The sequence below is a fragment of the Ammospiza caudacuta genome, chromosome 4 (genome assembly GCF_027887145.1).
Source record: "Ammospiza caudacuta isolate bAmmCau1 chromosome 4, bAmmCau1.pri, whole genome shotgun sequence".
Lineage (NCBI taxonomy): Eukaryota > Metazoa > Chordata > Aves > Passeriformes > Passerellidae > Ammospiza > Ammospiza caudacuta.
The window spans coordinates 13,759,756-13,785,901 of NC_080596.1; the positions used below are offsets into that span (position 1 = coordinate 13,759,756).

The following is a 26,146-nucleotide window of genomic DNA, read 5'->3' on the forward strand; positions in this document are numbered from 1 at the left end:
ATGCTAATGCAGACTGCATTAATGCTAATGCAGAACTGTCACCTAGAAAACCAATGAGAAGAATGAAGAGTCACAGAAGAGCAACCAAAAACTAATAGGAGATTCCCTGGGGGAGAAGCAACTTGCATACAACTGTAGTTGCAACTCCATGGTAGTGTCCAGCACTGTCCTTGCACTGTCGGGCACTAATGTGGGAGCAGGATAGGTCAGGCAGCTTTGCTTCTTCCATCTTTTTTCTGCTGGGCAGAGGGGATCCCATGAATGGCAGCTCCCCTGTGGAAAGACAGGAGATGTGCATGAAATGCTGTGCAGAGCCAACAATATGTAGGAGACACCTGAAAGCAATGAGGCAACGGGTTTGGTTTTGCTTTGGTTTAAGCCATTATTTTGCATGTATATAAGATGTTAATGTTTACACAAGGCCATTTTATAAAATACCATAATTTAAAGTTCTGTCCAAATGCACAGTGGATGAAGGGGAGCATGCAAGACATACACTCCAGTGCCTGCAAAAGCTCTGCAGTCCAGGAGATTTTGTTTCTGCAATTCTAATGTTTCATCCCATTCCCCTTTCATTGTCCTTCCTGTTCCTGCTTTCTCTTCTTAAAAATAGCTGCATTAAATGTCAGGTAGAGTGGAGTTTTTGGAAGCATCTGTGGGATTTGGAAACACAAGTCCAATTGAAAATCCATGGGCCTTGAGCCCTGAATCCCATTTGGGAAATTGCAACCAGTTTGATGAGCTAAAACTGGGACAGCAGCAATAGAGCCACCAGAGAGGTTGGGTTCGTCACTGCTCTGGGTTTTTGTGCATTGTGTGATTCAAAGTAGAGAATGGAGTTCTGCCATACCAGAGACAAAAATACTCTTCTGTTGTGGTTTGTTTTTTTTTTCCCCAGGCGATGTGGCTATAGCAAGGCTAAGCAAGATCCAGAAGAAGAAAAGATGCATTTTCATAATGGCCACAGTGAGTAAAGAGCAAACATATATATGTGGTTTTGGCTTTCTGTGGTGATGAGAAATTCAACTGAGAGGTGGTTTTCTGAGAAAAAAAATAAATCTGCTTTTGGTGGTAATTGACAAAAGAATTGTTTGTGCAGAAGTTCCCCCCTGCCCGTGCTGCAAGCCCCACAGAGAACTGAAGATTTGAACAGTCCTTATATGTGCTGAGCTATTCATACCTGTATGTTTGCACTAGATCATTCTAGTGAACCATTTCAGTTTGTTCCTCTGTCTTTGCTGTGTGAACCAAGATGTCATTAATTTTTTCTGCTCAGCACATAACAACCCAACATTTTTGTGGTCTGGATGCTTCAGTCCAAAATACCTGTTTGAAACCTTTGCTTCACCCCAGGCAGCTGTGAGGACCAAGCCCACTGCTGCTCTTCAGCTTGGATGCCTCTGCAGAGGTGTGAGGAATAACACCTATTTCTGCACCTAGGAAGCTTTCAGAAATGTTGTGTTAATGCCCTTGTATAGAAAACCCCTCTGCAGTGATACTAAAAAGTAAATCTTGTGGTTGCTATCAGTTCTTCCTTCATCAAGAGCTGTGGGATCTGGGGATGGGTAACAGTGAGGTGCCTTTTGGGGTGGAAAAGGCAAACACGTTGTGAGTGAAAGTCAAATTTCCATTAGTGCTATGTAATGAAGGCAGCAGGAAGCAAATCAATTAAGAGCCACAGTGTAATGCAGCTGTCTCATTAGACTGATGAGCAATTCTTCATGTGAGTAGCCTTAATGATTGTCAAAACAAACTTATAATATGGATAATGAAAATACTTTTTCTGCTCTCAAGTCCTGGAGAAAAAGCCCGCTATTGATTATATTCATACTGATACAACCCACAGGCCTTGTACTGCAAATATGCAGTTCTTTTAAATCTCAGTAACTCCATCTGAAATAATGTGGGCGATTGATTAGCTGATGTGTGACTGGTAGGGCATTATTTATTTCAGCTCTCCATCAACCCCCATCCATCCAGCTTGCTTTGCAAGTTACTCCTGTAGCATTCTGCTATTTGTACTTTTCCTCCTGGTGTACCCTCTCTAGTTCCAGAAAGGAATCCTTTTCTACCAGATGCTGGACAAACCCATCACACAGCACCAAAAGGGATTTTTAGCTGCACATCATTCCAGCTGAGCACTCCTGTGCTTTGCTAAATATGCCAAAGTTGCACATATGTCACATATAAACGAAATATCAACTTTCAAGAATGATACTCATTTTCACCATGGAAATAAATTTCCAGCAGAGCAGAGTGCCAGGGACAGGAGTGTGTAATGCCCATTTTGCGTGACGATGTATGCCATTAAATGTGCTTAATTTGTGTTTGCAGTTAAGCTGCCTGGAGTGAGGACCTATGTGGACCCCCACACCTACGAGGACCCTAATCAAGCTGTCCACGAGTTTGCTAAGGAAATTGAAGCTTCATGCATTACCATTGAAAGAGTTATCGGAGCTGGTATGGAGATGCATTTCCATGACCCTTTTGCAACATGAAGGGTTGGCTTTCTTAACATGAGAGATCTGGGAAGGGCTGTGAAATACTTGAGCTGTTAGGTACCCTGCAAGTGAAGGTGAGCATGTTGCAGCTGAAGTTTGGGACAGACCTGTCACTGACTGCGGTTTTGAAATTCAGGGGCTGAATTGAAAATTCAGAAAATGGTCCCGAAAATGGTCACAAATGGTCAGCTGGGCTATTTCAATGGATGCTGAGGGAAAGGAGTCACTTAAGTTTCACATTCTTTTTACCATTTGAACCTTTTTATCCCCCAATATTAAGGTCACTCTTGAAGCAAAAATTAAAAATAAGAGGTCATCTGTGACATTAAAAAACCACAAGCCAAAGTCCAAAGCTTTAAACTTCCTTGGTTAGAAGAAGAAACTCTCGTTTTGTTTCCAGTGAAGCTGTTTGTTTGGACTTGCATCCAACCTTAGGAGTATTTTCTATCTTCTGAAATTGTGGGTTTGGATGTAATTTAATGTTCACCAGAAAAAAAACCCATTTAGGTTACTTTTTGGAAAAGGTAGTAATGAAATTGTAAAGAGTTTATAAAACTCTTAAAGCTCGATAAAAATATATGTTACTGTGGAAGGCTGACAGCTTTCGATCCATGTAACTTACCAAAGGAGGGTTAAGAAGCAAGTGGTTTGAGTTTTACAGCTATCCACACAGGACAGTGGTATAGGATATGACAGGACTCTTTCATATAGTAGACAAGAATATTAAATGAGAAAAAAAGCCCAGTGGAAAATAAAGCATAACTCTTTAAATATAGGAAAATTACGTTTTTACTCTAAGTTTTCTTGTGCTTATGAATTACTTGGCTTGTGGTGCAGTGGCTGCTGGAGATAGTCATCACTGCAATGTTCAGCAGTCCATATCCATGAATGCAGGGCCGCCCTTTGTGCTTTCCATCAGCCAAGGCTGTGCTGCATCCTGTAGACACAGGCACATCATATGTTCCTTTGGTGTCCTCATTTTCTTCTGCAGGTGAATTTGGGGAAGTCTGCAGTGGGAGGCTGAAGCTGCAGGGAAAGCGTGAGTTTCCAGTGGCTATCAAAACCCTGAAGGTGGGCTACACAGAGAAACAGAGGAGAGATTTCTTGGGAGAAGCAAGCATCATGGGGCAATTTGACCACCCCAACATCATCCACCTGGAAGGTGTCGTCACAAAAAGTAGGTGCAACTTGCTGTGGGCTGCTCACTGTGAGCTCTGGCTTTGGGAGAGTTCGTTAAGGGAGAGAGCCTTAGGTGATGCCTGTTCTGAATGCACTTCTCATCATTTCTCCAAAATAAGTGTTCCTTTCCAGAAGCAGGGAAGAAGAACAGGACTGTAGGTGAAGATGTAAGGAATGTATACAACCACAATTAAAACAAACTCCCTCTGGGATCTGCTGGAGATGCCCCTGATCGTAGTTGCCCATGGTGCTGGCATATGGGAGGGATTGAGAGTTAGTGAGGTCTGACTGCTCAGTTAGCAAAACAGCCTTCTGTAACTTTTCCAGCCCAATTCTTCTCCAAATTACAGTATGCACTAAAGATAAGGGCAGGGAAAGGAACAGCACATCCAAATTGCCCAGCACACGGCTGTTGGTGCTGTGCTGAGCCTGTGGAAAATGTGTTGAGTTGTTGTTACTCATCCATTTTAGAGCCTTGGAGGACCTACATTATTTGCATCAAGGATTATTTTGTTAGCTAATTATAAATTCTAAAATAAATAATTAGTTCTTTATTTTAAGTTGTGTTTTAATGTAGAAGCACCAGCCTCACAGGTGTGAATGGGTGTCTCCCCTCTTGCCTTCATGCTTGGCAGTGTCAGAGCTTGCTGAGCTGCTGCTGTTCAGATGGTGGCATTTGGGGCCACGTGCTGCTCTCAGTACCATTTGTCATTCCTCAGAGGAAGCATCTCCAACATTAGCTCTTTTCCAGAGCTGCAATAGAGAAGGTACAGAGGCTCCAGCTGTTTGTCCTTGTAATCTCCACAAAATCAATGCTGTTTTGTAATCAACAGCCTTTTCTTGCATTTTTCTTTGAAATTGCATTTCCTGAAACTTTTAAGAAAAAAAATAACCAAAATGGATTTCTGCCAAAATTTTAATAAATACCAAAATCTCTTGAGGACGACCTGTGTAAGAGCTCCAATTTCTAGCCCTGCAGGAATGTGGAATATTGGGCAAAGAGCAAGTGATGATTGTACATCCACGAAAGCTGCTACTGGCATTGGCCTGAGTCCTTCTGGCTGCTGGGGCCTCAAGGGATGGTTGGAATTTCCACTTTTAGTGAGAATGTGCCTCCCTAGCAAGCTGCCTTTTATATAAAGTGGCTGTCTGCTCCAAAAGCTGTGGAAACACAGGGAGCCCTGCTTCTAAATTGGACTTGGAGAATCTAGAGTCTGGATTCAGTATGCACCCAGAGCTTCTCATTAGCTCGGTAAATATTTGTTTACTGCACTCAAAATTATTTTCCAGCACACATCTGTAGCATCTTCATAGGTTTTCCCTTTTCTTTTACATGGACCAAAGCAATTTTTATGAATCTCTAAGTATTTAACTTCTTTTACCCTTCAGTATCTCAGTCATTGGCCTTTTGTAGAATCAGATCTTTAGGGTAAAATCTTTAGGGTCTTTGCTGCATCATGATTTACCTTGGAAGTAAATTAGGTTAAGTTGAATTTAATTATGCCATTTTTAATTCTTAATGAGAATATCATTGTATTTAACTAATATAGTTCAAATGCACACCTTAGTAATTTGGACTAATCATGCTCATTGTCCTCTTGCAGACAAACCTTTTGCTATTTCTGCTTTACAAAGGTAGTGGCAGTTTTCATTTGCATCCCATTTGGTTGCACTGTTGCACTGGGCACACTGCTGACATGAGTGCCATCCACATATATTTTATGACCATGTAATGCCAGCAGGAGGAAGCCCTAGTGACACAGAGAATCAGCCCAGCACTTTGGAAGGGCTGCTGTTTACTTTTAATTTACTTTGTTGAAAGTTATCTATCTGTGTCCTTATTTCCATGCTCTTGGAGATGGGGTTAATTTATTCCATGATTGCTGCCAACCTGCAGCAGTCAGATAATGAAACATAAGTGCCAGAAATCTTGCTGGTTTTTTTCTCTGGTGGCATCCAAAGGCAGGAGTCGGGAGGAGGTCCCCCAGGGTGGTGGCATAACAAGACACCATTCTCACTGCAACACTGCTTTGAAGTGTCAGAGATAAGGGACCTCATGCTACAGTTGTGTGTTTAGCTTTTAAAATCAAAACAAAACATTAACATTTGAGATATCCCTGGAGTCTTCTTCCCTGCAAAGCCACTGACATGTTTGCCATCCAATAGCAGCGGCCCCTGAGATCTCTCCTCCCTCCTACGTTCAGCCCATGCTGTGTGTAGACAGATGGCCACCATCCTTAAAGGTGGGGCCCATCTTTCATTTGGGATTATTCAGCAATATTTTTCACGGTCCCAAGGTGCATTTCTCATATCAAAAGTCATATTTTGGGTGAGTTTCAAGCTTGGGCAGCAGTTGTGAGAGTAACGTAAAAGAATTGAAGCAGCACAGGTCCTTCCTGCTGCAAAGGTAATGTTTGCACAGCAATGAGTATTTTGATTGACAAGTTCACAATTACCTTTGTTATGTACATAATTAAGCAGTAAATTAGGCAAAATAGTTAAGGAAATCAAAAATGGGAAAATTAAGATCTATCTAAAGGGTAGGACGTGCTGATTTTTAATATTTACCTTCATGTGCATGTTATGACACATAGCAGCTCTTGTTGATCATTTCTATAAAAGACATTTATAATGCACTTTACAAATAACTGACAGCTTCACTTTTGTCTGTGCTTTGTGCTAGCTAATGGAAATTGATTTAAATAAAAAATAATTTACATGTTCTTATAAGATTTCATTGAATTTACAAGGGCTGGAGCACACCACATTAATTATTGCTACGCCATTGTGGCAAGCTAGCGAGAAATTAGATTTAAAAACTGAGCAAAAACTATATATAATTACCATTAAAATGACTCGGGCATGAAAATTAATCAAACAGATTTGGAAAAACATTATTATTACTGTCAACAATAGGACACCAGGTCTTTTGTTAAGAACTTTTACTTTGATTTCCACTTGCACTCATTCCACACTTAATGAGTTTTTGTTCTGCAGTGTAAATATTCCTTCTCTTACTTCCAGGTGTGTTTGCAAGGGTAGTCACTTGAATTACAAGGAATGTAATCCCAACCTTTCCTAGTCTCAGTTTTGATGGTTACCAAGCCCAAGCTTCAGATCATCCTTGTTGCTCTTTTTGGGCTCCTGTTGTTACTTCAGGGTGTTGAAGCTTGAGGGAAGGATCCAAAGACTTTGCTGTGTGCATTTTGGCCTCTGCAAGCTTTCAGCTTGTTGGTGGAGGCAAGAACTGCCTGGCTTCAGCCTACAGCATCCTTCTCAATCATCATCTAAACAGTCTAGGTCTTGGTACCCCACCCATAATATGGTATTAGTTTTTAATCCACTACTCCTCAATTTCCCTACTTCTCTATCTATTCTGGGAACAACATCTGTCATCCTGCTGGGACAGCAGTGTCTTGGTGTAGATTTAGTGTTGCGTGGCTGTATATCCAGATGCAGAGATACTATTAAAAGACTTTTTTATTGCTCATGGTTTTTAGATAAATTCCTAACAAACTTATGCACTTTTTTATTCTAGGCAAACCAGTAATGATAGTGACTGAATACATGGAGAATGGCTCTCTGGATACATTTTTAAAGGTATTACTTAGATCCTTTTTCCAAGGGGACCTGGGGACTTGTTTTGGGTTCTTTGTAGATGGTTCATACCATTGAAAATGTTTTCTGGGTGTTGGTGCTGTCCAGGGGCAGGAGTAGCTCAGTGGTCTCTTTGATCTGCATTTACACAGCATCATGAAGGACCTGGGGCATGCAATTATAGAAACAGGTAAGAATAAATTGGAGGATATTACATTTATTTTAGAAGGCAGTGGAAGGTATTAACTTAGCCTGCAAAATGCGGTGTGGTTCAGGAGCAGACCCGTACTGCAGCATAGCAAACCCCAGACTTGTCAGAGTTTTTCCATGAAATGTAAGAGCTGGAGAAGGGAGAGTGAGGGAAGTGGTTATAAATGCAATGTGGCAACATGGGGAAGAGCTCCTACCCCCTCAAGTGTTCATGAACCTCTGCAGGTAGGACTTCCATGCAACTTGGTGCTGTTCAGTTGCCTGACTGAGAAACAGCCCAGCCTGGTGCCCTTATACACCTTATACACATGTGTTTGCTCCACTCACAGTCTCTCTATCAGCCACCAGTAGATGCAGCTCATTCCTTGCTCTCAAGTTAAAAGAACTACATTTCCTTAGCTTTGTCTCTAGAGATCTTAATCTAAACAGTGAAAGTTAGAAAAGCTTCATGGTCAGAGCATGAGAGTAATGAATTATTAATTTTCCTGGTTTCCTTCCTTGGAGACTTGCCTTTGCATTTTTATTCCTGCACACACAATGCTGAGGGTGCAGAGGCTCTCAGCTCATCAAAAGTCTCCTTCCTTTTGCAGAAGAATGATGGGCAGTTCACCGTCATCCAGCTGGTCGGGATGCTGCGAGGCATCGCCTCCGGAATGAAGTACCTGTCTGACATGGGTTACGTGCACAGAGATCTGGCTGCCAGGAACATCCTGATCAACAGCAACTTGGTCTGCAAGGTGTCAGACTTCGGCCTCTCCAGAGTCCTGGAGGATGACCCTGAAGCAGCATACACAACCAGGGTCAGTTATGGGGATGCCAAACTGATTGAGCTCAAGAGGAACGTATTTCTTGCCACATTTTGCTGTTCAGGCTCTCTAGCAAAGAGCTTCTATGAATCCAGAGCCTCTAAACTGAGCAACAGGGTTAGACCAGGTGATAACAGTTAATTGTCACCAGATTAATTTTGCAAATGCCTTTAATTTATAGTGGGGGGTTATATAACACAGAGTTTAAATAACACAGAGTTTAACTAATAACTCCGAAGTTTAAGTAGGGTACACGAGTCAAGTAGCAAACTTTGCAAAGTTGCCATGCTTCCAAGCTCTATTCTGTCCTCTTTGGTGAATACCAAAGGGAAGAAAGAGCAATTGCTTTGCTCAGGCACCCATCCTCTGATGTAAGCCATGGTCTTCTGAACCATTTCACCCTTTAAAACATTGTTAAGTGTGTAATGAGTGACCACTGTAAATAATGCACACTGCCCTCAGCATTACCTGCTTGAGAGTAATTTCTCCCAACCCAAGAATCCAGCCTCAGTGGTCTGCCCCTGCTCTGCCCACAGGGCACTGGCACTGGAGAGAGAGGGTGGGCAGGACCCACCTTCAACAGCACAGACTTGGAGAGAGCCTCCAATATTAATGGCAGTGATTGGCACTCCTTGGGCATGTCTTATTACTGTGTTTTTCCAAGGGTATTGTTTTGAGGGTGCTGGGAACTGTCTTGAGCCGTGTTCCCTGTTCCTGTGGACATCTTGGAAAGGCCCTCCAGCTGTTGTCAGTCATGGCCCCGTGATGGGAGCCAGTGCACAGCTGGACTGGCACTTCCCTGCAGGCTGAAGGGCTCTTGGCCAGCCCTGCTGTGGCTCCCATGTGCTGCCATGTGCTAATTGGCACTGCTGAGAATCTGGCCCTTCACTTAAGGCATGCACTTCTGAGCTTGTGAATAAGTAATTATGGGAAGAAGAGACTTTTAAAAAGTTGCTTTGAAAATGTGTTCCAAATCCTATCTTTTTCCAATAACAAACACTGTTAGGGGGCATTCAGGGAGACCTTCCAATATTTAGCTCAACACGTAGAGGAAGGGACTTCACAGCAAAATATTTTTTAATATAAATCAAGAGAGACAGCTCTTTAAACCCAATGAGAAAAGTATTCCTTAATCCAGACTCTCCTTTCCCTCCCCTTTCCCTTCTCGGAGCTGATCTGAAGTTTGATTTCTAAAATGATAGAGAGGAGAAAAGGAAACAGCAAAGCACATTTGACAGCTGTGGCATCATTTTGAGTCCCACAGCAGAGGCTAAGCCGGCTGGTCTTTGCGCACACAGATTTCTGTGCCTGCTACACAGATCTCTCTGCAGGACCAGGACTGCATTAAAAAAAAGAAAAAAGAAAAAAAGGGAATTACTTCCGCAGCAATTTGCATGAAGCCCTCGTTAGATCAAAGTCTTCCTCAGCCTCAGAACTGTCTGTTCCTCCCCCGCTCGCTCTCAGAAATGGAGGAACTGTATTCCCTTACCAACCCGTGCAACATAATTGAGATGTTGATCCTATACATGTCCCAGCATTCAAACAACATTCAAACAACAAACCTTCAGGACAGCCAATTAGTAGGCAGCCTACAAATGCTTATGGGCTGAGATAATGTGGAAAGGGGCCCCATGCTGTCAAACAGATTTACTTTAAAATTCGATGTCTCTTTCCAGAGAGAAAATAACGTCCCTTGGTGCTCTGAGAAGAGCTGTTTCGACTTTTTTCGCGTGTTCTCTGCCCTCCTCTGCAATCTATTTTTTGGGGATTTTTCTCCATTTCTTTTCCACTTAGGGAGGGAAGATCCCCATTCGATGGACAGCGCCTGAAGCAATCGCCTTCCGCAAATTCACATCTGCCAGCGACGTCTGGAGCTACGGCATCGTGATGTGGGAGGTGATGTCCTACGGCGAGAGGCCTTACTGGGAGATGACAAACCAAGATGTAAGCACGTGCCAGAGCTGCTGTGTGACGGGACTTTGGGGGCTCAGCACTCATTCTGCTGTCAGAGAGGCAGAATGGGGACTGGAGGAGGAGAGCTGCTGTAAGAATGGCTTTGCTGCCCCATGCCAGACAGAAATGATCCTCCCTCCCCTTTGATGCTGGTTTTTTTGCAGCAGCCCAGAACAGGCTGTGCACAGAGGGAAATGTGTCTGCACGGAGGCAAGCCTGCTTCCCCCAGCAGCCCGCTGGAGCTTCACTAATGCTGTTAGAGCTGGAGCCTGTCCCTCCTCTGCTTAATGACAAAGGCCTGCCAGGGGATAAATGCTGATAAACTGGCAGCATTTCAGTTGTGTGTTCAAACCCCTGCAGCCACGTAAAGCAGAAACCCAAGAGAGTCGTGGTGAGGGCTTTGTTTCCCGGCAGAAAAGCTGGGTGATGTGATCTAGTGACAGCAGTCCACAGAGTTCCAGGAGTCTTGGTCATTCTTGAATTGCTGATCTCAAGAGAATAGTTTTGCTCCAGTTGTGAACATCTTGTAAGTCTGTGCTTGCAGCTCTCATTCATTTGTACAGTCCCCTTCAAGTTGTGTCCCCTTGCTCCTGGGTTCCAGTGCTCTCTTGAGCCTCTGACCTCGAGGCCACCCTCTGAAGCACCTCCAAACAGTGAGATACCTGGGAATACTCTCTCCCACCTGACTGAAGCTCCAGTCCCAGCCTGGGTAAGGATCTTTTGAGCCTACTGCAGGGCTGCATTTTACTCTGAGCTCTAAGGCTAAAAAAAATTAAGCCTGGGGTAGCCAGATTTTCTAGATCCCTCCTTCCTCTTCACATCTCTGAGAACTATGAGTTGCAAAGGTCTCTGAGAATGCCAGCTACTCGTGAGGTCAGATTCACCAACGGGGCATGTGGGGCAGCCCTGCTACCTGTGGAGATCCTGCTGCTGGATGGGTTTCCTCTGGTCACAACACTTGGTGTTTCATCCTTTCTGCTTTTTTGAGCAGTGTTCCTATTCCAGCAATTTTCTTCTGTTTCACTGGCAGCAAGAGCTCTGGCTGAGCATTCTGCTCTCCCTGAGTTTTGTTAGCAAGCCTTTGCCATCAGTGGATGTTACTACCTGTCACACTGAGCTGCTGTCTCATCTCACTTTGAGTCCAGGCATGGAAACGAGTGGTACCTTTGAGATGGTCATGCCGTGCTCCTTGCCAAGGGCCTGAACACACCGTTTGGCATGAATGCCCCACTGCTCCCGCATTGCTGAGCCTGTCACATTTGCAAGAAGTTCAGTAAAGCAGCATGTACCTACACAGGGATTTATCTTAATCAAATACAGGGACTTGCTTCCATAGTCTGTGCAGAGAATGCAGGAGTTGAGAGCCAAGCTTTTGCGTTCACACTGAGCGCTGTAACTATCTTTAATGCTGATGTACTGGCACAGCACAGATGTTGTTCCGTAAATGCCAGGCTAAGATTGAGGCTGGTGCCAGGGAGGTAATGGTCTGTGGCCAGGGGAGTCCCTTGTCTGAATCACAGCACTGTGAGCATCCACACTTTACAGAACTGTTCCAGAAAGCCCAAATGCCTCCATGTTCTGTGGGGCACAGACTTGCCTGGAGTGAAAGCAGAAAACAAAGGACTACTGAGAGGTTCATGAACATCAGTTCCTGCTTAGGCTTTGCTTGTGTAACCTCTCTGTTATTTGCCTCTGCCCTTTGTGCAGATGGTAAGTGCCTGGATGGTAGTGGCATAGGAACTTAATTCAGTGCTGTGACATATTTCTCATGCAATTCTTCCTCCTTCAGCTCCTGAAGGCCTCCTCTTCTTTCCTCCTCTGCTTGTGTTGACAGAAGAGTCAGTGGTGTTAGATACAGCACTGGCTTTTGTGCAGAGAAAAAAGGGATCACATAAATTCTGGACTCTGTTGCACAAGAGTTTCTTGTTGTATGGCTTGTAATTAAAGCACATCATTTTCAAGCACAACTGATGATGAGCAAAATTATTCTCACCCTGTTACAGATGGCTTGCTTTAAAGGAGGTGAAGTGCAAAAGGGCAGAAAATGTTTTAAGGATACAAATCACATTTTAAAGTCATTCTAGTTTCTGGATGGCCCTCTAAAAATATGCTTTGGTTTGACCACAAGATAAGGCTTTGATGCAGAAATTAGGCAGAGGAATATTGTGGCCTGTGTTGCACAGGTTGATAAGCTAAATAATCACAGTGGTTGATTTTTAGTGTTCAGACTGGAGAATCTATGAAAACGCCACTGAGTGTTGCTTTGCTTTACTGGAATAGACTATCCCAAATTATCCTCTCCTAAACATCCAGTTCAGTCACCCCAGTCTGAATAGTGCTCGTCCAGAAGAGGAAGAGAGACAAAAGTGCCTCCTTAGGTGCAAATTCTAAACCCTCAAGTCTTACAAATCCATAAGCACAGCAATGAATGGAGCAGCAAATGTCTAGTTTTCTTATTTTCTAATCACTGTGGTGGCTGCAAGTGACTCAGTCTTTCTTGTTTCGGTTTTTTTGCTACCCTTACTGCTAGAGGCCTGAAGGCACCTTCAGATGCAAGAGTCTATTTCAGCATCCTAGCTTCTTGCAGCATTTTTATACCATTTACATTGTATCACCAGCACGGATGACATCCTGTAAATTGAGTTAACGCTATTGATTGTGATGTTACTGCCAGGAATATCCAGCACGCATAACCCCACTGCAGATATAGTTCAGATATTCTGATCTGGTGCCAGATGGTCTGCTCCCTGTCTTGCTACTATTTTCTTTCTGCTACAGTTGGAGGATGACCCATTATTGTTATAAATACAGACGTGGACACAGCAAATAGCATTCTCATGGCTGTGCCACACTGAAGCTTTTTCTTTATAGGGCAGCTGCAAATTTGGAACCAGGGACCAGCTGAAAAGCATGGTGTGAAAAACAGAGAGTATAAATAGCGCAATGTGGTGGAGCTGGGAGCAGCAGCCAGGCCATAGAAGAGATCTCCTTGCAAGTGTAGGTTGGGTGGAGAGTGCTCCACCGAAAGAAGAAATCTCAGATGGGCACAAAAAGACTGCACATGTTTAGGCCCAGATCTTCTGCTGTGCTTTTTACCCTTGGAGGAGATGCTGAAGCCTCACCTAACTGCTTCTCTGCTATATACATCCTCAGAGAGGCTGAGGTTCCCACTACTGCTGCTCAGGCAGCCTGGATCATTCCTGCGACTCTTACACTTAGAAAAAAGCTCTGTATGGAGGACAATTTAAAACCATTTTGAATTTTGAGCCTGACATAGCTCATCCTGTACTACTCATCTAGCCACTAAAGACTAAGACAACAACTCATGCTAATCTCAGAGCCTTCTTTTTCAACACAGGATATTTTCAAATTGTGAAATGAGTGAATGGCATTTAAGGTAGTCTTTGGAGTGAACAGTGAAGCACATGTGGTTTTCATGTGGTCATAGCAAATACCTGCTTCCAGCTCCTTTTCATCAAGGAATCTTGGGAGTGGAGGGTGTGAAGATGGTCTGCCACGACTCCCTTGGCACAGACACAAAACCTTGTGGCTTGAAACACGAGCTGCATTCTCCTGAAAATTGTAATGGTTCAAAATGGGAGCTGTGGGCTTAAAACCCTGCCACAGATCTGCCCCAAACTGGGGAAAACAAGTTGCCTTCCTCAATTCTGCCCTCATTTATTCATTTCTGCCTTTCAAGAGGGCAGGCAACACACATGCATATCACTTGTTTTAGATATAAAACCATAGATGGTTTGTATTTGAAATCAGTGCAACAACTCCCCTGGTTTTAATTTACATACTCTTGGGCTGACATTTTAAATTCCTGGCAGAAATGTGGCCACACTAAGAAACTACTAGACCCAGACAGTATTGAATGATATATGAGATGGTTGTTCTGCCTCTGCCTTGAATCCATCCATCAATTAGCATTCAAAGTCTCTTTTGAAATACAGTCAGACTTTTATTACTGTAATACAAATTTGTGGTCTAGCACATGCCTTTTCATTTAAAAAGAAGCCAACATCTGAATAAACAAAATCACTGCACATCAAGAAGATGCCAGAAAGCCCTGTAGGCTCTTTTTCATGGATTTAGCATAGGCTCCAGGAGTTTCCTGGTATATAACATAGAGACCACAACTGAGCTTTGAACAAGTGCAACCAGGCAATCTGCCCCCCAGTTGCAGCAGTGCCTTGGCTATCTAGATTCATTTTGCAATGACTAAAAATTAAGTTATTCAACACATCCCATGGGAAATACGAAAGACAGAGGGGCTCACTGAGTTTGCTTACTGAGTGTACAGAGCTGGGGGGTGGCTGGATATTTTTGTGAGCGTATTGCTGATCCCAAAGTTCTATGTTAAAGTCAGCTTGCATTTGGGCAAAAGATGAGGGGAAGAAAAGCCTTGTGTTTTGTGTCCTGCAGGTGATTAAGGCCGTGGAGGAAGGCTATCGCCTGCCAAGTCCCATGGACTGCCCCGCTGCTCTCTACCAGCTGATGCTCGACTGCTGGCAGAAGGACCGCAACAGCCGGCCCAAGTTTGACGAAATTGTCAGCATGTTGGACAAGCTCATCCGGAACCCCAGCAGCCTCAAGACCTTGGTTAATGCATCAAGCAGGTACAGACTCAGCCCAGAACCATTTCTCAGAGCAAGCTCCTTGTCTGCACACCCACCCCTAGGGCTGGATTCCCTCTGATTATTTAGCCTGAGTGCGTGCTCTTGGGGGAATGTTCCTGCAGCTTTGTTATGTCCAGGGGAGTTGACTCATATCAACTTTTTCTATTGCAGCCAAATGAGCAATTCACTCACTCCAAATGCAGTGCTGCTACCACAAAGAAAATTACAGTGGTCTGTCTTTCAGAAACAGGAGTTTCAGCAGTACTTTGTCTGTGACAAAACTATCTGTGCTCTACTGCAAGGTTAGAGAAGGCAAGGCTCGAGTGCACGAGCTAGATAGTAAATACTGCTCCAATTATCTGCCTGTTGACTTTATCTTGGTAATACAAATGAAAAGCGCCTCTTGGGGAAACTCTTAGGATGTGCAAAGCTTATGGATGTCCAGGTACATCCTTCCACAACTATTCCCAGGCATGCTAGCCACCAGTACAAGTCGTGAGAGTTGTGGTAATTGGAAGAGCAGGTCTCTGGTTACCAAAGTACTGTACACAAACCCTTTGCTAAAGCGACATGAAGTGAATAGAACAGACAGTTTGTATTTAAACATGAATCTGAATAGCTACACAGCTACAAGTAAGATAAACACAATCAAGAAATAAAGCTGCACTTGGGAAGAAAGAGCTAAGTAGTCTTGGAGAGGCTTTTTCTATTTTCACTGTGAGCACACATTTACTTCTGAGCCATCAGTGTTGCTAATCACACAGTCCCTTTCAAGGTCATAAAGAAGTTATATATAAATATATATATATAAATATATATAAATATAAATATATATATATAAATATATATATATATATATATGTATATTATTGCTGTTTCACTGATGGCAGTGGAGTTCCCCAGATTAACCATGGAAAAGGCCCTTCGGGAAAGTTTCTCCTCAGAGGAGGGATAAAAAAAGATGTGTTTTCTTTAAACAGGAATGAGGGGGATAAGATTAGGTTAGACTGGTGGGGTGGGCCAAAAGAGATGTACTGCTGTGAGCTTGTAGTCGTTTGTCCCCACCCCTTCCAAGTGAGCCTTGCACAGCTGCATGTGGCACATCTCCCCTGCTGCAGCTGGGCATCCCTCTGGTGGCATGGCCCTGTGCATGGCATTTCATGCACTGAAAGAGAAGAACCTGAAATTTCTGTTAATTTTTAAATACAAGCTACATCTGGTTCCTCAGGCTATTTTACATGTGCCATTTGCCATCTGAAGAAGAAATTATTCTTATTAGCAATTAGATGTAATGTCAGTGCCAGCAAACCTGCAGGAAAAGGTTTATGACAGCATAAAATATGTGAGGTTTCTCCTTTTTCAACTCAGAACAGTTATTTTCCAGGCCTGTTACATGGTGTTTCCTGCACTCTTTTATACCAAACTGTTATGCCAGATGAGGAAAATAGGCAGGAAACCATTTCCTTGAGCTGCTAAGCGCTTTGCTGATGTTTTATTCCATGAATGGGTCCATGCAATTCCAAACCCCTTCTTTTCAGAGCTGCTGTGGATATTTTTGATATGGATGAAGCACCTGAACAGTCAGGCTTTGGGGCTGTGCTTCTATTCTCATAGATTGCTGTGCCCAGACCATAGTAATTCCAAATGAATCATAATTTCAATATAGAGCAGCTGTAAAGGATTTTTTTATATATGTAATGTGTTCTTTATGGAAATTCTCATTAATGCAAATAAGGGAGGAAGTCACTCTCTACATTACAGCGTGTGCTATGATATCACTAGGTGCCTCCTGACATTAGTGATGAAAATCCACTTCTCATTATGATTACTTAGGAGTTTTGAATTTCTCATGTGTATAAAATGTTATGGGAAGCCATTACGTTCTTGGTACTGCAAGTATTCACATTTTATTAGACCCTTCAGCATTGCTATTAAATAAACAAATAATACTAATGTGCTCATAAAATACATGAAGATTCCTGAAGTGCTATAATAATATAATATCCCAGCTCTCCTTCCAGTTGAAAATCTTTTAAGTGTAATAGCCACCATCAGTGGCTGACCTGGAAAATGGTTTTTTTACCTGTGGGTAAAAATCTTTGCTCAGGGCTTGTGTTAGCTGTGTGTCCCCTTTTACAAAGCAGGGAACAGATCTGGTTTCTTTCCTGGCTGACCTTGGACAAGGCCTCTCTGCTCTCTGCACATCATTAGTGGGGTGGTGGACCCTGCTTGTGCCAGGTACTGTGTCAGTGCTCCAGCTGTGGTGAAGGGTTATTATTTGCCTGAATTGCTTCTTCCGTGTGTGGCATAGCTGAGCAGGGAGCCGTTGCCTGGCAGGCTCTGAGGGAGGGTGTGGGAGCAGGAGTGTGCCTTGTTTGCAGGCTGGAGCGTGGCTGGAGCGTTGCTGCTCTCTGCAGGCTCCTTGGATGCTGTCTCCATCCAAACCCCCTCCCAGGGACTCTGCAGGAGCAGCCCCTGGACTGTGTAATGCTCCCTGGACTGGGAACAGCTGCCTGCCATCGATGCTGCTGCTGGGAAATGTAATTTGGGTTTCAGCTTCCAGGCTCTGCGCTGCCTTAAGTTAATTATGAGCTTTAAAGGTGGAGGAAGAGAGCAAAGCAGGAGTCATCAAAGCGAAGACTTTGAATCAGGAGTGACTGGGGGAGCCTACTTGTGGCCAGGAGGTAACTGGGGTGGATGCCACTCCTCTCCTCCTCTTTCTGCTTGTGGTGAGGACTGGAAATGGCAGGAGCTAACTCAAGAATGGGTGAGGTTGCAGGTGAAGTGCTGTGTTTGATACATTGCATATCAAGCCTGCTAGGAGGATTTAGGATGCAGCAATCACTGAAAATGGAGAAAGAGAATCATCTTCACCATAAAAAATGCAAGCAACTTGAGTCAAGTCGTGTATCTCTCAATACTGATTTTGTTTGCTTCTTTGTTTTTGCTTACCTTTAGAGTGTCAAACCTCTTGGTGGAGCACAGTCCAGTCGGGAGTGGTGCCTACAGGTCGGTGGGTGAGTGGCTGGAGGCCATCAAAATGGGCCGGTACACAGAGATCTTCATGGAGAATGGATACAGCTCAATGGATGCAGTGGCTCAGGTGACCCTAGAGTGAGTAGTGTCCAGATCATTTTCACCTCATTTCTTGGAATTGCAACGGGAGGAGGGAGGAGAAAGACAAATCATCCAAGAATATGTAAGGATGAGGCTGCAGAAAGGGAAAGCATTATCCTGTGTTTGCAGTCAGCAGTTTCCTTTACAGCATCTCTATTGATAACAAGTGCAGGCAAGACTAAAATTTGCAATTACTACACTGGCAGCCAGTATTTTGTCTCCTTTACTCACAGAAATTAATGCATGAGTTTCTGTAATTGCCAGGCCATCCTCTTGACACACTAGCAGTTGATTATTTGGGATTACCAACAAAATAAACCCTCTACCCTACCAGTAAATGCATAGGTCCCTGCTGACACAGCCTGGCTTCACAGCAGATGAGCTGGATTCACGGCTGATCTGGATATAAGCAAGTGAACAGTGAAGCCCAGTAAGGTGTGGAAATGGTACTCAGCATAAACAGAAATAGGTAAGAGCTGATGCCAGTGCAAAAGCATCAGGAACCCACAGCTCTAGAGGACAGGCTTCCTGAACGAGACCCTTTCTTCTGAATGTGCCCGTGGCTTTTGCACATGAGTGTGACTGCAGCTGAGGCAACAGCCTTCAAATGACTTGGTAAATGCCTCAGGGCTACTAATTTGCTATGCTGCACCTTTAATTGCCTGCCTTGCTTGTGAAATTGTGTCAGTACTTTCCTGCTGCTGCCTGTGCTGTCTCAAACTCCCCTCCAAGCCTGCCTTTCTAGCTGGGTTAATTCGAGTTTAGCTTACTGCAGGCATTAAGGCAGAGTGGGAAGAATTGCACTCTGCTGCTTTGGAGAAGGTTGTGTCTCCTCTGACCACATGCAGATTGCCACTGCACATGCAGAATTGCTTCTGAGGATTAAGAATAAACCAAGAAAAATTCCCCTACTCCACAGAACTGCAGCATTTCCTCCTGTCTGCCACAGTGCTTGCTGTGGAGCTCGCTGCACAGCACAGGAGTGTGGGGCAGGTCAGTGACATCCCCATGGAGTTCAGTTTTCCATTACACACACAGAGGGAGTGCAGGAGCCTCTCTGCTCTCACTCTGATGTTATTTGCTCCACTCATACCATCAGTATTTACCCCTTACACCTGGACTCATCAAGTCTTTTCTCAGCCATTCACATGAAAACCCTGAGCTAGGGATGAAGTCCTCTCCAGCAGCTGTCTGGGGAATCAGGGTGCATGGATTCTTACCTGGATCCTCTTTTCAGCTCCTGAGACCTTATCATGTTGTTTCCCAGCCTTGTCCTGCAATTATGTGTCACTTTACTTGGGCTTCTGAGGACTCCACAGTTTAGACTGATAACCTACAAACATAGGCCAAGGAAGAGGGCATCCATCCCCAGGCTGGTCAGAGCCCACATGGCACAAATAGCTAGCCAGAGGCTGAGTGGGGAAAAGGGGGATAGGATGAAGCAGTAATTTATAGAAAAGAAAAACATTGGAGCATTCATCTTCACAGTACCACCCCAATCTGATAACCAGAGCAACTTCTGGTAGAAAATGCAGGTTGTCTAAAATCCATCACAGATTTATTGCTGTTTGGCTTAATAGTCATGTCAAAGAAGAAAATTAGGCTTCTACCATGTTCCTCTTCAGAATTTTCTGTGGTTTGAAGAGCTCTACATGAAATGCTCAGAAGTAAAATGCTTTTGTTTGGGTCACAGAAAATGTTGACTTCAAACCCAAATTAGTGGGCATTTTCAACAGCAAATTAGAAGTTTACTTACTTGTGTCACTTTAAGAGGGATCTTACTATCCCTCCTACACTCTCTTAGCATGCCATGCTGCTGACAAACATATTCCTAACCTTCAAATTCCCAATGTGCAACATTTCAGATTATGAAGTCAGATCCTTAATTTGACTTTAAAATTTAACTATTTTTCTATGTTTACTCTTTAGTATTCTGGAAATTTTAAAAATGTCCCCCAAAATCTTTTCAGGTGATGCAAAAAGTGCTTTAAAATGGTTTTTATGATGGGCAATGAACCAGGAAACCAATTACCTGCACAGTTCTAGCCAGAAAGGCGAGTTGGTTTGAAAGGCTTTAAATAAGATTATAGCTGCCAGAGATGCTCTGACTCTCACCAGCTGCAAAGCTCCCTCACCATGTCCCAGGATGTCCTCTCTGGCACAAATGTCATCCCACTGGTCCCAGTGGAGACAACATGTCTGAGCTGCTCAGCTTCAGCTTTTTTCTGGGCTTTTAGAATAGCAGAGCAGTGCAAAGGAGCTGATGCCCCTGGGGGAGATTTTGGGTTTGTTGGGTTTTTTTTAAACTGGAAGGAGGCATTTCATGAATCCATCTTCCATCTCAGTTGAAGCTGATAAAAGGTTGAAACCTATTCCAGGTAGCTATCCATGTCAGCAAATAAATTCCCCCTGCTCACCCCAGCTGCCTGTGGACAGAGATTCTTGCAGAGATGCCTGCTTGGTTCTTCTCTGTCAGCCCTTTGCATTGCAGAGGTGGCTTGGCAAAAAGGCTTGACCTCACTCAGGTCTATTTTTGGAAAACCTGTGGAAGATTAATCAAAAGCCAAGTACCCATCCAAATCAAAACTTCTCTCATCCCTCTCAGAACCAGTATAAAAAGAAAAAAACAGCAGATTCTCAGCTGTTGAATAAAGAGAAACCATCATAGCAGCTTGAGAGGAAAAGTGTCTTGTAATGAAGTCCTGAATTCAGTCTGATGTAAACTGGCAGCCTGCCCTTAAAAAATAAAGTAAAGGAGAAAAATGGCTCCTGTGGGCTCAGCTGAGAGTCTCATGGGTTCTCCAGAAAATAAACACCAGAACAAGCAAAGTTCTTTAAAGGTTGATATACTCAGAGGGGTTGGTTTTCTGGAGGTTTTAATTTTTTTCTCCCTGTAAAAGGGAGCAACAAAACATTTTGTACTCTACGAAGGAGAATTCAGGTTAAATGTTCCTTGTCATTTTTAATAGAGGCAACTGTTCTGTATATTCCAGAGCTGGGACTTGGGGGGATTGGGTGAAAAGATGATCTGAACATCTGAAAGTAGCTTGCATTCCCAAAATGACATCAGTAAATCAGTCTTTACAACTTAAGAGGTTGCCTTCAAATACCATCCAAAATGATCTTTGCCAAATTCAAACCATGCAGGAGAGAGATGTAGAAATTAGGTGGTTAACTGCTGCCAGAAGAAGCAGGACAAAACATATGACAAATGTAAAGAATTTCTAAAATCTACTGAAAAAAACCTACTAGTGCTGTAGGAGGAGTTGGCCATGACACTGACAGGACTGGAAATTGTGGGTGCCCAGCTTGTGGCTTCTTTACAGGACCCGGTTGAGATAGTTGATGTTCAGCTTTTTATTAAAAAAAAAAACCTCCCTCCCCTGGCATGAAAAGCAAAATCCTGATTACTATTCTGATTCTTTTAAACTGATGGCTTGATGCATTTATTCCAGAAAAGAGTAGTATTTGTGACAAATTTCTGAAAGCAAAAGATTAAAAATCTAAGATGGATGGATATCACCCCAAGTCCTAAGCTCTGCCTGCTTAAGCAAAGACCTGAAAATGTATGTGTTCAAACAAAGAGTGATCTCTACATTTAGCTCTAATTCTTGCAAAGGGATGAATCACCTTGTGAAAAGTGGAGCCTCACCCTCCACCCTCTCTTTCCAACTGGATATCAGACTTGAAGGGAACCTTTCCAGTGGACCAGACCTGCTCTTTAAACTTGTGGACGACCTAGTGACTTTGAGTGTGTCTGGAGCTCTTTCAATCCACTGCAAGAATAACTTTACCAGGACAATACTCAACAATAGATAGATCCATGACATGAGTTTCAGTCTGACCCTTGACTGGACCAATTACTAACCATGTGGACTACATATTTTCACCTTTTGAAAGATCTGTACTCACTGAATCTCAGGACACCCTGTTGTTTGTTATTAGATGAAGAGCTCTGAATATTTGTAATAATATGTGTTGTGTTGCTTTGCATTGTATATATTTTTCTTCTAAAATAAAATAAATTATTTATTAAAAGTTATACTTGATGAAGAACATTTAAGAGTTCACCTGCTCTAGATGCTTATTCTTAACATAAAATCTCAGTCCTGGGATTTTGATGCTGTGTCTGCTTCCTAACAAATTCTCATCTTGTAAACAAGTAGAATGGGAATTATGAGTAAGAGCAGATGAACTCTTAAAACAAATTTTTTTAAGTCCTCATTTCATGCAAATGTCCCTAGCAAGCGGATTCCTCTCTCTTTAGCATCGTCTGAAGGTCTTTGAGGTTCTTCTTGTTTCCCCTCATTCTGACAACTAACTAACTCCATGAGTAGTCCCAGTCTGCATGGGCAGCTGTAGTTACACCACGTGCAGAAGAGTTGTGAGATCTGCCCTGGATGGGAGAGGAAATGCAAAATTCCTGTGGTAGGCTGGCGGCTGCTGACCTCGGAGATCTTTCAGGACTGTGGCCCTTTTGCTTGCATGACTAAACTGGCTGGTGAGGGGGTTGTATTTTGTGTGGCAATCCAGTCCTAGTCTACACTGTGTTTGGCAAACTGGTCCATGGTGTATAAGTAGTTCTATTTGTAAATAAAATGTTTTAAATCTATTTCTTACAACATGGAGACTGTGAATTCAACCCTTGCAAAAGGAGGCTATTGCAGGGAAGGGGATTGTCACTGGCGTGTTGCAGCTGGGCTTCCATGCAAGGCAGTGGTAAGAGAGCAGCATGCATGCAGCTGTGCACAGGCTGCTTGGGATGAGCTGACACCAATTTTCCCCTTTATTTTCTCGGCTTTTTGGTCAACTTAGGTAAGCCTTTTAATACCTTGTTGGCAAGTTATTCAAATTCCTGCCTGCTTTAATTTCCAGTCCTACATGAATGAAAGAAGCGAAAAGATAAACTTGCTCTCTAAAACAAGAATAAGAGTTGTCTCATGGCTGGGGAGGCCAAGTATTTTGAAGCTGGGAGAGCACCCAGCACATGGGTGCACAGGTCTCCACTGCAGAGGCACACTCAGAACCCAACACCAGGGGTCAGGTCACTTCCACACCAAGAAGCAGCCTGGACCCTGTGCCCACAGGTCTCAGTTGTGCCTTTTCCTGCAGGGAATGCTCATTAATATTGTAAAGCCCCAGTGGGTGTCTGCACACATCTCCTGTGCAGAGCTGAGCCCAGCGAAATTTCCATTTGGCTGCAGTAACAGGAGCCAAGGAGCTCTGGACTGGAGCTTAAAGGCAGTTGTTCTTGCAGCCCTTCAGCACAGAAGCTGTTGGGGATTTTTTGTCCCCAAACCAGCTGGTTTGTGCACCCAGTTCTGTTCAAATTTGTCTTCTGCCTTACACCACTTTAGGTGCTTCAGCACTGGATGCATGGGAGAATGCAACGTGCTGTAAATCATGCTTGAAACATCAAAATGAAAGCTCCTGCATTCTCTAGGCAGTTTTTAGAAAGTTGTCTTTGATATGTGCAAGGTGGCTTTTGAATAAAGCTGCTGATTTTTATCCTTGGCAAGCATCTGGTTCAGGAGCTGTGTCTTCTGGTTCATCTTTGCTGAGGTGCAAGACCTCACAAAAGTGTTTTTCCCCTCTCTGAGGAGTCCCCCATGCTTTTGGCTGGTGGCTTCACATTTGAGAGGATTTGATATTCAAAAAAAAAAAAAAAAGACTGAATCCCTGATGAGCAGTTAATGTATTGAAACCAGAAACTCTTTTTTCTTCTTTCTCTTTTGTAAATCAATGAGACACTCCTCAAGGATATTGAGTTAAGGGGATTCAATATGGGGAGAAAAAAAGGCTGTGTAGTGAACTGGGTGGGGGGTTTATTGGACTGGTGGGGCTGTGTGTGAAAGGCCAAGACATGCATGCTTTTCTCTGAGTTTGAGGCTGGTTTTTTCCAGCATAACATGCGAGAGTGTCAGAAATTATACATCTGTGAAATACGTGGTACTGGATTTTCAAAAGAGCTCAGCTTGCACTTTAGATACCTGGAAAAAAAAAAAGCTGATTTTTCAAAAAGTGCCAGCAGAGCAGGACTCAGCAGGGGGAAGATGGATGTTGTCTCTTTTAAAAATCAGGTCCTATACTGTGTTGGTTTCAAGGGTTGGTTTGTTTTTTGGTTTCTTTTTTTTTTTTTTTTTTGATCTCTGGTGTGAACTTCCAACTGTGCTGTGTACATAAAATAAATTGCATGTAACAATAGCATTACTTCATTTTCCTTCATTATTAAGATGGCTTGCTGAACTAGTTTCACAATTCAGTGGAGGCAGAAATGAAAGCATGTTCCCCTGAGAAGGTAGACACCTTTTGCAGGTGCTGCAGCCTTTTCTCTGCCAGGTAAGGAGCACTGCTGATGTGTCTCATTGACCTCCTTTGCTCTGTGCCCCTTATGTTATGATTTCCCTTTGCATCATCAAGAAGCATTGCTGAAAAAGGGTACAATAATGAAATTATGTGTTTAGCCTGAAGCAAAAAACTTGGTATTTTCCAAATCAAAAGGCAGAAAACATGACAGTCCTTGGAGAAGTACAGATGTAGCTTTTGGCTCCAACTAGTTTATGTGCTAATGTATTAGCCTTCACTCAAGACTGCTTTTTATTCAAAGCAGCGTTCATCTGTGTAATTTGTGAACATGGAAGATTGGTTGTTACTTGCACAGGAGTTTCTGTCCAGAATGTGAAGCTGCTGAGAGAGGCACACTTCCATGGGTAGCTCGTGTGAAAATGTTTTGGTGCTCCTTGCACCCTGTGCTCTCCTGCAGCACAGTTCACAGCCCTGCAGTGAACTGTAGGCCAGGTTTGCAGTTGTGTCTCAGGTGATGGTTGGGCTCCCAGGTGTTGCTGGGGATTTCCAGCCTTTGCATGAGTGCAGCAGTGTGGTTTTAAAAAGCAGCTGCGTGATCAAGGCCACATCTCTGTGGCTTTTGGTGCAGAACTTTCTCCTAAAGAGTTGCACACAGGGTGTCAGCAGCTAGGAGATTCACAAGTGTCTCGGCAGGACCATAATGCACAACTTAGAAACATCTTTAATTCACTCCAGCGTGGAGGTAGAAAGTGAGGGACTGATATTTTTCTATCAGTGGAAGTCTTCAGACAAAACACCACATCTCTTATGGTCAACCTGCTTCTCTAACAGCTTCTGTGTCTTGGGCTGGAAACATGTATGCAACTGTCTTGATGCTTCTGCTGAGTTTTTATTCCTACAATTTCTTTGTTAACGCTTTTCTACCGAGTAAGAAATTTCTGCAATTACACTCTGCCATAGCTGATGGCTTTACCTGGCTTAGAGGTGTCGTTGATAACCCAAGGTCCTGCTGTGCTATCTCCAGGAGATGATTTGTCCCACTCCTGTCTTTGGATGGGATAAACTGTATAACCTGGAGGTGCCTCTTAATGCCATACATGTGAATCACATGAAAGTGATTACCTTCATCTATACACCTGAATTTTGGAGGGTGGAGTTGATGACAAACAATCTTTCCTCCTAATCCTGCATTTTACATTAACTGCCTTATTTTACAGCTTTCCTGTAGTGGTAGCCCAGTAGGCAGAATCAACACAAATGTCCTTGGCATCTAGAGTTCACGTCTCCAAAGCAAAACCAAATGTGGGTTTATGGGAAGATTTGCAAAGACCCTAAGGGGAGCTGCTTTGCTAATTCTTGTTGACTTTAAGGAGTCATCAGGATGGTGGCCGCGCTCGAGGCTTTTGCCATTTGTGTTTCTTTGGCTTTCCCTCATCTGAAGAGGAAGAAAGCACGGATTGACCTCACTCCTCACTGCTCATATCCAAGATCAAATACCAGCCTCTCCCATGAGAAGAGGAAACAGCAACATGGGCTTTCTTACCTGGCTTTCCTCTTGGAAATAGGACTTTTCACACCTAGCAGAATCCTTGGCTAAAGATGATACTGGCTCTTTGCTGTCTGGCCTTTCTCCTTGGCCAGCGAGGTGATCTCATTCAAATCACATCACCTCTCTGAGGTGCTGTCAGCCATAAAAAAAAAAAGAAAAAAAAAAAAAAAGAAAAAAAAGAAAAAATTTACAAATGGGGAAAATGAAACCTGCCAACTAAACTTGGCTCTGAGAGCTGCCAGTGATAACAGGTAGGCACTGGCAGCAGCAGCAGCAGCGCATGCGGCGCGTGGTGTGCGCGGCGAC

General features: G+C 43.4%; 1 protein-coding gene across 6 annotated transcripts in view; it reads left to right on the plus strand.

Moving 5' to 3' along the window:
• EPHA5 (EPH receptor A5) overlaps positions 1–26,146 on the plus strand; it is a 195,777-nt gene that overhangs the window by 165,856 nt on the left and 3,775 nt on the right. For 4 of the 6 annotated variants that reach the window (XM_058803811.1, XM_058803812.1, XM_058803813.1 and 1 more), the window contains 8 exons: positions 899–966; positions 2,335–2,460; positions 3,493–3,678; positions 7,219–7,280; positions 8,078–8,287; positions 10,088–10,237; positions 14,675–14,868; positions 17,827–17,982. In XM_058803811.1, the coding sequence (XP_058659794.1) occupies positions 899–966; positions 2,335–2,460; positions 3,493–3,678; positions 7,219–7,280; positions 8,078–8,287; positions 10,088–10,237; positions 14,675–14,868; positions 17,827–17,982 (1,152 nt within the window). Of the gene's footprint in view, positions 1–898; positions 967–2,334; positions 2,461–3,492; positions 3,679–7,218; positions 7,281–8,077; positions 8,288–10,087; positions 10,238–14,674; positions 14,869–17,826; positions 17,983–21,587; positions 22,598–26,146 lie in introns of those variants that run through there. The other 2 variants (XM_058803809.1, XM_058803810.1) reach the window with 1 other exon arrangement.